General features: G+C 36.8%; 1 protein-coding gene across 4 annotated transcripts in view; it reads left to right on the top strand.

The window, feature by feature from the left end:
* Window positions 1–11,972, top strand: part of SBF2 (SET binding factor 2) — a 319,520-nt gene that overhangs the window by 215,275 nt on the left and 92,273 nt on the right. For all 4 annotated transcript variants that reach the window (XM_014545863.1, XM_014545862.1, XM_014545864.1 and 1 more), the window contains one exon: window positions 2,346–2,414. In XM_014545863.1, the coding sequence (XP_014401349.1) occupies window positions 2,346–2,414 (69 nt within the window). The remainder of the gene's footprint in view (window positions 1–2,345; window positions 2,415–11,972) is intronic.

Raw genomic sequence — 11,972 nt, 5'->3', positions numbered from 1 at the left:
CGATGAAAAGTGGATTTATTTTGAGAATCCCAAATGCACAAAATCATGGGTTGATCCAGGTCAACCATCAACATCGACTGCAAGGCCAAATCGCTTTGGAAAGAAGACAATGCTCTGCGGTGGGATCAGGAAGGTGGGGTGTATTATGAGCTTCTAAAACCAGGTGAAACCCTTAATACTGATGGCTACCGACAACAAATAATCAATTCGAACCATGCTTTGATCGTGAAATGACCAGAATGTGCCAGAAGACATGGCAAAGTAATTTTGATTCATGATAACACACCATCACACACTTCAAAACCAGTTAAAGACACGTTAAAAGATCTTGCCTGGGAAGTATTAACCCACCACTGTATTCACCAGACCTTGCTCCTTCAGATTACCACTTGTTCTGATCAATGGCACATGCACTTTCTGAGCAGCACTTCAAAACGTAGGAAGAAGTGGAAAATTGGGTCTCTGAATGGTTTGCCTAAAAACAAGAAAAGTTCTATTGGTACGGTATCCACAAATTACCTGAAAGATGAGGGAAATGTGTAGCTAGCGATGGACATTACTTGGAATAAAGCACTTTTGATGTTTCTCTTGAAATTATCTTGTTTTCTATGATTACAAAACCCGCCATTATTAACTGGTACACCTAGTATATGGGTAGGAGGCAACCATTCAATCTTTCTTTCTTCGTCTCTCTCTAAGAACCAATGGAAACATATCCTTGTGTAAGGATTTTTTAAAAAATTATTATTATTTCATCATCTTTGGATATATACTCAGAAATGGAGTTACTGGATCATATAGTAGTTCTATTTTTTAATTTCTTGAGGAACCTCCATACTGTTTTTCATAGTGCCTATACCAATTTACGTTACCACCAGCACTATACAAGGGTTCTCCATTCTCCACATCCTTGTTAGCACTTGTAATTTTTTATCTGTTTGATAATAGCAATTCTAACAGATGTGAGGTGATACATTGTGGTTTTGATTTGCATTCCCCTGATAATCATTTTGAGTACCTTTTCATATACCTGTTAGCTATTTGTATGTCTTCTTTGGAAAATGTCTATTTAATTTCTTGGCCCATTTTTTAATTGGGTTATTTGTATTTTTGCTATTGACTTATATGAGTTCCTTGAATATATTGGACATTAATCTCTTACTGGACATGTTCTCCCTTTTAGTAAGCTGCCTTTTCATTTTGTTGATGATTTTCTTTGCTGTGCAGAAGCTCTTTAGTTTGGATCATATAGTATGGCTTATTTCACTTAGCATAATTCCTCAAGGTTCATCCTTATAGTATGTGTTGGAATTTCCTTCCTTTTTAAGACTGAATAGTATTCCTCTGTGCATGCATGCATGCATGCACACATTTTGTTTATTCATTTCTCTGTTGGGTTGTTTTCACATATTGGGTATTCTAAATAGTGCCTCTATGAACATGAATGTACAAATATCTGTTCAAGTCACTACTATTTTGGGTATATACCCAGAAGTAGAATTGTTTGATCATATGATAATTCTATTTTTCAATTTTGAGAAATTGCCATATTATTTTTATACCATTTCACATTATCAGTAGCATTTTCTGACTATTCCAACAACATTTTATCCAATGGATTTTAGCATCAGTGGTATTTCTTGCCTGATCAATAACAAAATACCCTTGTATGTGACACTCAGAGAGAAAAAATATTTCTAATTAATTATAAAATGCATTCCAGTTTCAGAGAAGTTAAAATATGAAAAAAAAATGTGTATTTAGATTCAATGAAATGCAATAGTTAAATGTATCAAAACCACCTCCAAGCCCTAACTGGTTTGGTTCAGTGGATAGAGCATTGGCCTGTGGACTGAAGGGTCCCAGGTTCGATTCCGTTCAAGGACATGTACCTTGGTTGCAGGCACATCCCCAGTAGGGGGTGTGCAGGAGGCAGCTGATCAATGTTTCTCTCTCATTGATGTTTCTAACCCTCTATCCCACTCCCTTCCTCTCTGTAAAAAATCAATAAAATATATTTTTTTAAAAAAACACCTCCAAAAATTGTTTTCTATGAATTACATACTTTATAACAATTTTTGGAAAACAGATAAGTAAAGCTAGCTATTCATCATGAGCATATCAAAATGTCTTTCTCAAAATGTATTTTTATCTCATTTCTAAAAGAATGTGCTTCAGGGACAGTATTTTTTCTCCCAAACCTACCTTAGTACATCTTAGTAACAATTTGGAATAAAAAAAACCCATTGGACAGTAAACAATGTATCCCAGATTTTTGTTTCCATATGTTTATAATTTCCAATAAATGTGCTAATTAATACTTATTTCTCTTTGTTTTGTCTAAGGATTGTTCCAGTTTAGAGGAGTATAACATTGCTGCAGCATTACTCCCTTTGACCAGTGCTTTCTATAGGGTAAGTTTCATTAATCTATATATATATAAGCTCATTATGATTTATATAAATGTATTCAGTACATGAATCCAGTATGTCTAAGACATATCTGTGGTTATATTTGTTATAACATTTATTGTATGCTATGTGTAGAAATTTTAATCTCTGATACTAAATCATCTAAAACAGAACCACCCATTTCATCCCTGCTTCACTTTTTATAGCACTTTATACCAACTGAAATTATGTTATGTATTTATTTGTTTACTTTTGTGTGTTTTCCCCACCACAGAAAGTAAATTCCATGAGGTTGGGATATTGTCTGTCTTACCTGATGTGATACTCTCATGTCAATCAGTAAATATTTGTTGAATGAATAAATGGACAAACGAAATAAATCTATAGGGGTGGAAATTAGAGTTTAACTTCATTGACAATGTCTATGAACCTTCTGAGAATTTTCTGGAATGTTTAGTGAATCTCATGATTCTGTCACTTACATTTATTACATTTCTCCTATCCATGTCTTTTCATAAAGAAATTAGTTTTATTGCAAATAAATTCAGCAAGTTCTTTTTATTCTCTCTTTTCCTGTGGAGAACTTATAAGAATTTAAATAGTTACACTCTGCACAGCACAGGTAATACATCCTTCTGAGATGTGCAGTGGGAAACAACACGCCTGTGGCCTCCAGGCTGACTCACTGCTGAGCCATACGCAGTAGCTTTGGGACTTCAACAGGGAACATGGAAGGACTTCCAGCATAAGTGACTCCCTATTTTCATGGGTTTATTAAATATCCAGGTCTTGAGGCACCAGATGATGTGCCTCAGGTAGAGTCCTCGCCATGAAAAGATCATACCCCTAGATGCTAGCAGTAGTCTTACTCTTTATTCTGCCTGTCCTTTCTATTTCATCCACCATTTCTAACTGATGAGGCCTAGCTACTTTCCTAGTAGCTAGTAGGTGCTCAAAAAGTATTTATTGATAAGACCAGTTTTCTAAAAACTCTATTTCAAATAGTATGTCCACAGTCTTGGAGTTAAAGGTCTTAACCTAAAGTTCTCCCTAATCAAGAGCTCTTTCTCTGCTGCCAAGCACTGAATATCCCTCTTTTTCCTACTTGCCCTCTTCTAAAACCGAAAGTGGAATTTATGAGGTTCACACTTTTGAGAACTGGGAAGTCACACTGAGCATGATCAGGAAACAAGGCTAAACCGCAAAAATGTCAACAAATGAATTTGGGTGTGGAACTAATGACATTGCTGGAGTTTGGACATCATCTTTTGGTCTTCCTGCCCAGCTTAAGTTCTTAGTTTTTTTTATCTCATTCCTCTGCTGGCATGGAGAACACTGTCACAAAAATAGGCCAGGCTCTCCTGCATCGTAAGCCACCTAGGAAATTTGCCTCTATATCTCAGAGTAGCTAGATCACTTCAACCTATGTCTAATTAGCTTCATAGCATTTAAGAGTGCTCACATGGGCATTTGTTAAAGAAAATGACATTAAAAAAATTTCCCACTTCAACATCTAAGCTATTTTAAAACCTAGATATTGTGCATAAATAAATAAGGAGAAACATAGGGAAAATAAGAATTGATAGTAGAAACCCAATTGCTCAAGTGACACAGGTCCTTTATGTTTTTGGGGGGGGGGGGGGTTGAATCATTTAACCATTTTACAATGTATATTAGTAAGGGTTTGACCCTGATAACAGAAACACCATAGTGGTATGAAGTAAGGAATTTATTATAGGGACCAGCCCTTACAGTGTTATGGAAGCTGTGGGAAAAGCTTATGGAAGTCTTTGAATTAGGGCCTGAGGTCTCTGTAGGTCATCGGGACAGCAATCGGGAAGAACAGCTGGACATGACGCAGGGCGTTTTTGCCGTGACAGACTGGAATCTGTGCCTACCTCTTACGTCCTCCCACCTCGACAGTGCAGGTGACCTGCAAGAGAAGTAGCACTGTTGGCCATGGAGCTGCACATGCACCTGGCCCTGGACTAGGAGAAGCTGAAGGAAGAGATCCAGCAGGAACTGGAAGAGCTAGGAGCTCTTCCTTCTCCATGTCAACAAGGTGAACCAGCAGATCAGTGACAAAGTCTATGAACTCAAGAGCACCTGGCATCTTAAACTGACCTCCAGATGTATGGCTGCTGCTTCGTTTTTGCCTTCCAAATCTTGGACAACTTTCTCTGGAGTCATAGAGGGAAGAGAATTCAGGAAAATATAGTTCTAGCTTAGCTTCATTTACACATCACAAAACTACCACACTGTCTCTTTTAGTTTTATGGGAGTTGTTAATGCAATTAGTTAACAAGTTGGGCTAAATGCCATGGTGTTTCTCTGTATTATCAAACCTAACATTCAGATGTATGTTTTAAGAGTGGGTTTACCAATTTAATTCTTTGTTGTTGGCTTGGGTTGATATGATTTGGTTTGGTTTGGCTTGATTTGTTTTGGGTGTGAATTAGGTAAGGTCCAGTCAGGAATCAGAAACACCAGTAAAACGAGCAGGGAAATTTTAATTAAGTAGCTTAAATTTTATTAAATAGTAACAGGATTAACTACTAAGAATTAAAGAGAATTCTATAGAATACAAGTATAGCAGGTAAAGGGAGCAGCTGGTACCTCTAGGCTCAGGCAGAGTCCCCAGGAAAGGAGAAAACTGGGAAGAGGGTCCTTCCCCCACAAAACTGAGAGCCAGACCTTGTTGGAGAGGTGCTACTGTGGCCAGTGGATGGCATGGAAATTCACGGAGGTGCCACATTCCAGGGCTGGCAAGCAGGAAACTGCCTACTGGAGTTCTGGCAAGACTTGCTAGGGATCCACTCACTAGGGTGCCAGTGAGACTTCACAGGAAGCCACTCTTTGGGGTACCACTGGAACTTGCTAAGTTGGGGAGCATTTCTGGGTGCATGTCACAGGAGCCAGAAGGAAAAAGCACACCACTCAGACTTCAGTGTCGCTTCACTGCCCTGTACTGGCATAAGTGCACCGCTGGCAAGGAGGACTGTTGGCAGGTCCAGCTCCTGTACCACAAAGCAGAGCAAAGAAAGGTAGATGTGGAGAAAAGAGCTCTGCATTGATAACTGACACGGGAGGTGTGGGAAGGGATGGGCGGGTCATACTGATTCTTAGATGCTTTCTAAATTTCTGTCTTATGGGAAATTATTTCTGGGTCATATGCATCTTTTAATTCAGGAAAATCTGTAGATGTAAAGTGTTATCCTGGCCACCGACTGCAAATGAGCCGTTCGCATACTGCTCAGCCAGTATCAACTCCTGGCTCCTGCTCAGCCTGACTTCAAAGATTGGACTCAGCTGCTTGTCTTTTTAAAACTTACTTTAAAAGTATTTTAATAATATTTATTAGTATATTTTTTCAATGCAGCAAAAGTTTATTACGCATCTCAACATACAGAGTTATTATGCCAGGCAATATATAGTGGGCAGCAGAGTGAATAAATCATTTTCATGGCCAGTAGGAGCTTATATTACTCTTTCTAATATAGTAAGTAATTCCACCAACCAAATGGGCATTTTCTAAAATAAAAGTAATACATATACATGGTTAGAAAATTCAGATAATACAGATTCACAGTGCAAAATGAAAGCTCCCTTTCCCATCTCTGTCCCATTTCCTCTGTTAGTTATTTCTTCCTGGTTGGGAAAAATTGTGCATTTATGCCAGAATATACAGATAAAATTACATTTTTTTAAACTAAAGTTATCAAACCATTCACACTGTTTTCCTACCTTGCTTTTTTTCACTGAACAGTACATCTTGGAGACCCTTCCATATACCTAATACCTATTTCTTTTTAATGACTGCATGTATATTTTCTTTTTAATGAAAAGATCGTGTACATATCCTTACCATTCTTATAAGAGCAGACCATTTCATTGGCTCAGATGAGCTATAAATCTTTCAGAGCTTTATTTATTATTAAAGATGTTCCACTTATAACATGATCTATCTTAGATCCTTGGGAATTTGTTATGGTTTTTTCCCCCTACTGTTTTTTCTCACTTTTCTCTACTCATGCTTCTTTAACTTATGAAGCCTTTCTTGAAGATGGTGACTTAACAGCCAGTTTCAAATTCTTAGAATTACTCCCTGTTCCTCGGCAACCCCTAATATAATATACCTTTTGTCTCTATAAATTTGCCTTTTCTGGACATTTTATATAAATGGAATCATATAACATATGTTTCTTTATGTCTGCCTTCTTTTACTTAGCATTATATATATTTTATTCCTCACCCGAGGTCACGCCCATTGATTTTAGTGGGAGGAGGTGGAGGCAAGAGGTAGTGGTGTTGTCGGGAGGAGAGGGAGAGAGAAACATTGATGTGAGAGAGAACATTGATTAGTCACCGTCCATATGTGCCTGGACCAGAGATCAAATCTGCAATCTAGGTATGTGCCCTGATCAGGAATTAAACCCACCACCTTTTGATACATGGGATGATGCTCCAACCAACTGAGCCACACTGGCCAGGGCTGAGCATAATATATTTGATGTTTGCCTTGTTGGTAGATGATTTCCTTAGAACGATTAATTACTAATTAAGAATTTTCCACCCCCAGAGTGCTTAGGTCACCTTCTGTTTTGTTTCAACTTGTATCTAATTCAAAATGTAATATATAATTAAACTAATTGTATTTTCATAAATACATTAGGAAAAATGTGAAATGTAAAGCATTTCCCAGTTTGAAGAAATATATATTTTACATGTAAATAAAACTTAAGACCTAGTTATTGTATATTCAGGGTGGTACGATAGGAAAATAAGTTGGTCACTACCTGTAAAAAGTCATTTGTGTAAACTAGCTTAGTTAATCAAAGAAGCAGAAAGTAAACATTAAAGCATGGAGAACCACGGAATTTCCTGAGCCATCTCCTGAGCGATGACCTTCCTGCCACCAGGCTCTAGCAATAATTCTGCCCAACCCCTGCCTTCCAAAATGAACAAACTAAAATCTATTTATCTGTGTCTTTCTTGTGTAAGCCTGTGTATCTAACAGAACATGGTAAAAAAAAAAAAAAGTCCAGAGGAAGGTGATAGAAATAATAATGATAGCTAGTATCATATTTATGATATTGTGATTGCTACTAATTAATAAATGATAAGAGACTTTCCTAAAAATCTACAGAAGAGGAAAAGAATTTTATTGTTCTTAGATGTCATGATCTGGGTACATTGTATTTCCTACAAAAGGTCTCAAAGGATTACATTTTTGACACATACACAAAAAAGGAGAGTCTTTTTTCGTCTTTTTTTTTCCTGCTGTAAAATCAAATACTAATCTTAAAAATAAGTCAGCAGAAAAATGTTTGAGAGTGAAGACAGGCATCAACACTGGGCTGAATCCAGATTTGGCCTGGAAAAGAGATGAATGTGCTTGTTCTTGCAGATACCTCTGGCACAGCAGAATTTTAGAATGGCCAGAGGAATGGCGTCTTGCTTTTATTTCCTCCCTTCATTTCTTTTCTTGTTCTTTAGTACAAGTTAGCATTCCATTCCTTTCTCCTCTGTTTCATCACAGCTTCTTCTTGCTTTTCTTTCCAGCTTTAGATGGCTGCTCTGTTCTTAATACCTGGAAAACCTCTGCTTCTGAGAAACTGAATTATTATACTTGGTTTAGAGTTGCTGTTCTTCATTAATATTAGTTTGTGTACACTGTTTAAACTAGTGCTATAAGGCAGCTATAAAGTGATTTACTCCAAAGATCTAGAATGGATATTAACTATTGTGTTTTTCAGTGAAGAATTACAAGTATTCGTTAAATATTTTTCTAGACTTTTCAACTTCTTTCATATTATGGTCCTTTGGTTTATTCTTCAGAAAAGAAGGCAGCCTACTCCAACTCTGGTTCTTTCTCTATTCCAAAAGAAATTTAGCATAATTCAGTTCAGTTGGCATTGAACTACTAAAATGCCCCAAGTGCTAGGAATGAAAAGTGAATGAGTCAGGATCTCTGCCCTTGAGGAGTGCACACACTTACAGATAAAGGTAGTTTAGTAAAATAAATTACAACGTAAGTGTTTGAAAACAGATATAATATATTTTAAATACCTTTATTCCTGGCGCAACAAGGAACACTGCAAAGAAATTGTCACATTTGTGCCTTGAAAGATAAAATAGGCATTTGTCTTATAGGTGGGATGAGATGGGGAGCAGGTAGGCAGGGAAGGCATACATATTCCAGACAGAGAAGACACCAGGGATCCTTACTGGAGTTGTGGCTGGAGACGGAGGCAGGAAAAACAGTAGTATGTGGCTAGACCATGCAGGGCCTTGTGTGCCACGTCAAGGAAGTTTAATAATGTATACCTAGCAAGGAGTTTTTACTTCTACACTCACACTTTTAAAAAAAATGGTTTAGATAAACTAATAGCAAAAACAAGATTTAAAGGAATGTGGTAACTTATAAGTGATCATCAGGCTATTTAGTAATAATTAATATTTAAAAGCTTTCTCCATTAGACTGTCAACTTTCCATGCTTTCCTGGGCTCGTTTCTTGTTCTCTCCTCTTTTCGTTTTTTTCAGAGCCCTCTTTCTGTTATTTCTTCTGCTTCAGCCAGTCTTAGAGCATCCTTCAACATTAATATACATGAAAACTACACAAATCAAGAGACTTTTATTAATGTTATAGAGGAAGTTGTTAGTCACAAGGATAATTTGTTACCAGCAATTAACCTTCAACCTCAAGATTTATTATCAATTTCCAATCAAAACTGTTAACCCCAATTATTCTCTGAGAAATATCCACCTTGAAGGAGGGACCTGCCATTTCTTCTAGATTATTGTGTAACAGAGTGGAGTTTGAAGGACAAATTACCATTCAATGTGGCAGTCAAACCAGATGCTGGGGAACAGGAAGATGGTCTGACTTGACTCTCTTCTTAGTTTTTAATATTTGTTTTTGTGTTCTGGAATTTGGTGCCTTAAGGGGGAATAGTGTCTGTATACTAAGAAATTGAGAGAATATGGTGTGAGTACAATTATTGTAAAGGGTGGTTTATATACTAAGAAAATACCATAATCTTGGTTATATAAAGTCCTCAGCTAAATTCTAGACATTTTTCATAAGTGCTTTGGGCAACAGCCTAATTTTAAAAGGAGAGTTATAAATGCAGATTTAAAATATGTATGTGGAATGGATTGGACACCATTTTAAAAAATATTCTTGAAAAGGTCCTGCATAATGATGGTGTATAATTGCTTTCTTTTACCCAACTTAGTTTCCCCACTAATATTGGCTAATTTGTTTAATATGGTTCACACCAAACCAAAGGTTACATATAGCCTCTTATGTTGTATGTGATCTAGACAGAACTACAGAAGCAATTTTCTGTATTTTCCCAATGTCACTACAGCCCAATTGGGAATAGGACATCCATAAAACCCTATCTATAAACTGTCATGTGACTATGACAATTACTAATATATTAATGTTTATTTTAATACTAGAGGCCCAATGCACAAAATTCGTGCAAGAGTAGGCCCCGGCTGCCTTGGCCCTTGCGGCCCCAACCCTGCACAGTGGTCATTAAGGAAGGTCGTTCCGCCATCCGGTCTAATTAGCATATTAGCTCTTTATCATATAGGATAACTATTATGGCTATTTGCCATAGAAAGAAATTAAATTAAAGAATAATAATACTTTTATTGAATACATCTAACATACTAGAACTATGCTAAATGCTTTATATGCATGGTTTAATAATTATTATTAATAACATCTTTTAGATATAATCTTTTTTTTTTTTAGTTCTTCTTTAAGACATAGTCTGACTTCTTCTCATCTAAGACTTGGGCATATCTGAAACTCCAATATCTAGGCTTCAGAAAACAAGGTGTAAGCTCATGAAACAACTTTTTCCCTCATGAATTTTCTAATACATTATGGTTTTGATTTGTGTACAGAATTCACTATGAAATTTTTTAAACAACTTTTTTACCCACAAAGATATTATCAGAGTGAAAAAAGTAAGCCATACTCAAAGCCATTTTTACTTCTTAAACCTCCAAAAGCCTTTTCATTCTTTTTAATAATTTATTAGCATCATATATTATATGTAATATCTGATGAAACATATAATAATACGTTATATTATTAACATGTGCTGAGCTGTATTTTGTAAGGAATAATGGGGTAATGGATGATCCCAGTCACCACAAGCATCACCAAGACTGTGAGCTGATTTCCAAAGAGGAATTGCGTTAGTTCTGAGCCATCCATTGTTTTATGCAAGGTTCCCCTCATGATTAATTCAGGTTATGAAATAAAATTTTTCTTGTGGAGAGTTAACTGATTTTATTTTATTTTTTTTTAAATATATTTTATTGATTTTTTACAGAGAGGAAGGGAGAGAGATAGAGAGTTAGAAACATCGATGAGCGAGAAACATCAATCAGCTGCCTCCTGCACATCTCCCACTGGGGATGTGCCCGCAACCCAGGTACATGCCCTTGACCGGAATCGAACCTGGGACCTTTCAGTCCACAGGCCGACGCTCTATCCACCGAGCCAAACCGGTTTCGGCGAGTTAACTGATTTTAGTGCAATCAAATCTTTACCCACTTCTCTAGAGCTACTTCTCTAGAGCTACTTATACTGACCTTCTTAGACTATGTGTGATTTATGATTCAAATAACATTAATTTATATTTAAGATACATTTAAGGGAAATTTTTAATTATACTCATTTTAAAATAGAGATCAATTAAATTTTTGTCTGATACTGTCTTTTTTAAATAACTAATGAGTGTTATAGTCTCCTGGGAGGAAGAGGCCCTGTGCCTCCTACAGGGAACCTGTGTCACCTGCAGCCACCATATGAGCTGCAGACCTCTCTCCCTCTCCCTTCCTCTCTGAAATCAATAAAAAATATATACATTAAAAAACATTGACTGTTCTCGAAGGCATGAGATCGCTGAGTCTGACATTTGGCTCCTTACCTCCCCCTTCACTCTGGTCCTGGAGTAATGGGAAGTGGCAATAAATAGAACCCGGGTGTCTAACCTGAGACCTTTAAGGAATTGCAGCTATGTGAGTGCAACCCCTAGTCACTTGTTTAAAGGGAGTGGGTGGCAAGAGTTCTTGTTACATTTTTATACAATTGGATCTGGTCATACTCCTAGAGACAAGGAGCTGCACATCTTTCCCAATAGATTTGTAATTCATTTTGAGTCAATTACTTCAGCAATCATTTAAGTACTTACTATGTATAAGATGCGGCAAGGATGGTGATGATGATGGTAGTGGGAGTTGAAGTATACTACTATGATGCATGAACGATGTTTCTATCTCTTTCCCTTCTTCTCTGTCTTAAAAAATCAATAAAATTGGTATCTCTTTCTCTCTTTGTCCCTTCCTCCTTCCTCTCTCATAAACAAACAAACAAACAAATAAATAAACAAACAAACAAACAAACAAACAAACAAATAAATAAATAAATAAATAAATAAAAACTGTAGCCTGGCCAGTGTGGTGTCAACCTATGAACCAGGAGATTGCAGTTCAATTCCCAGTTGGGGCACAAGCCCCAGTCCCTAGTGGGG

This window comes from Myotis brandtii, unplaced genomic scaffold (assembly GCF_000412655.1).
Source record: "Myotis brandtii unplaced genomic scaffold, ASM41265v1 scaffold422, whole genome shotgun sequence".
Classification (NCBI taxonomy): Eukaryota; Metazoa; Chordata; class Mammalia; order Chiroptera; family Vespertilionidae; genus Myotis; species Myotis brandtii.
This window is presented reverse-complemented; position numbering and strand designations above follow the sequence as displayed.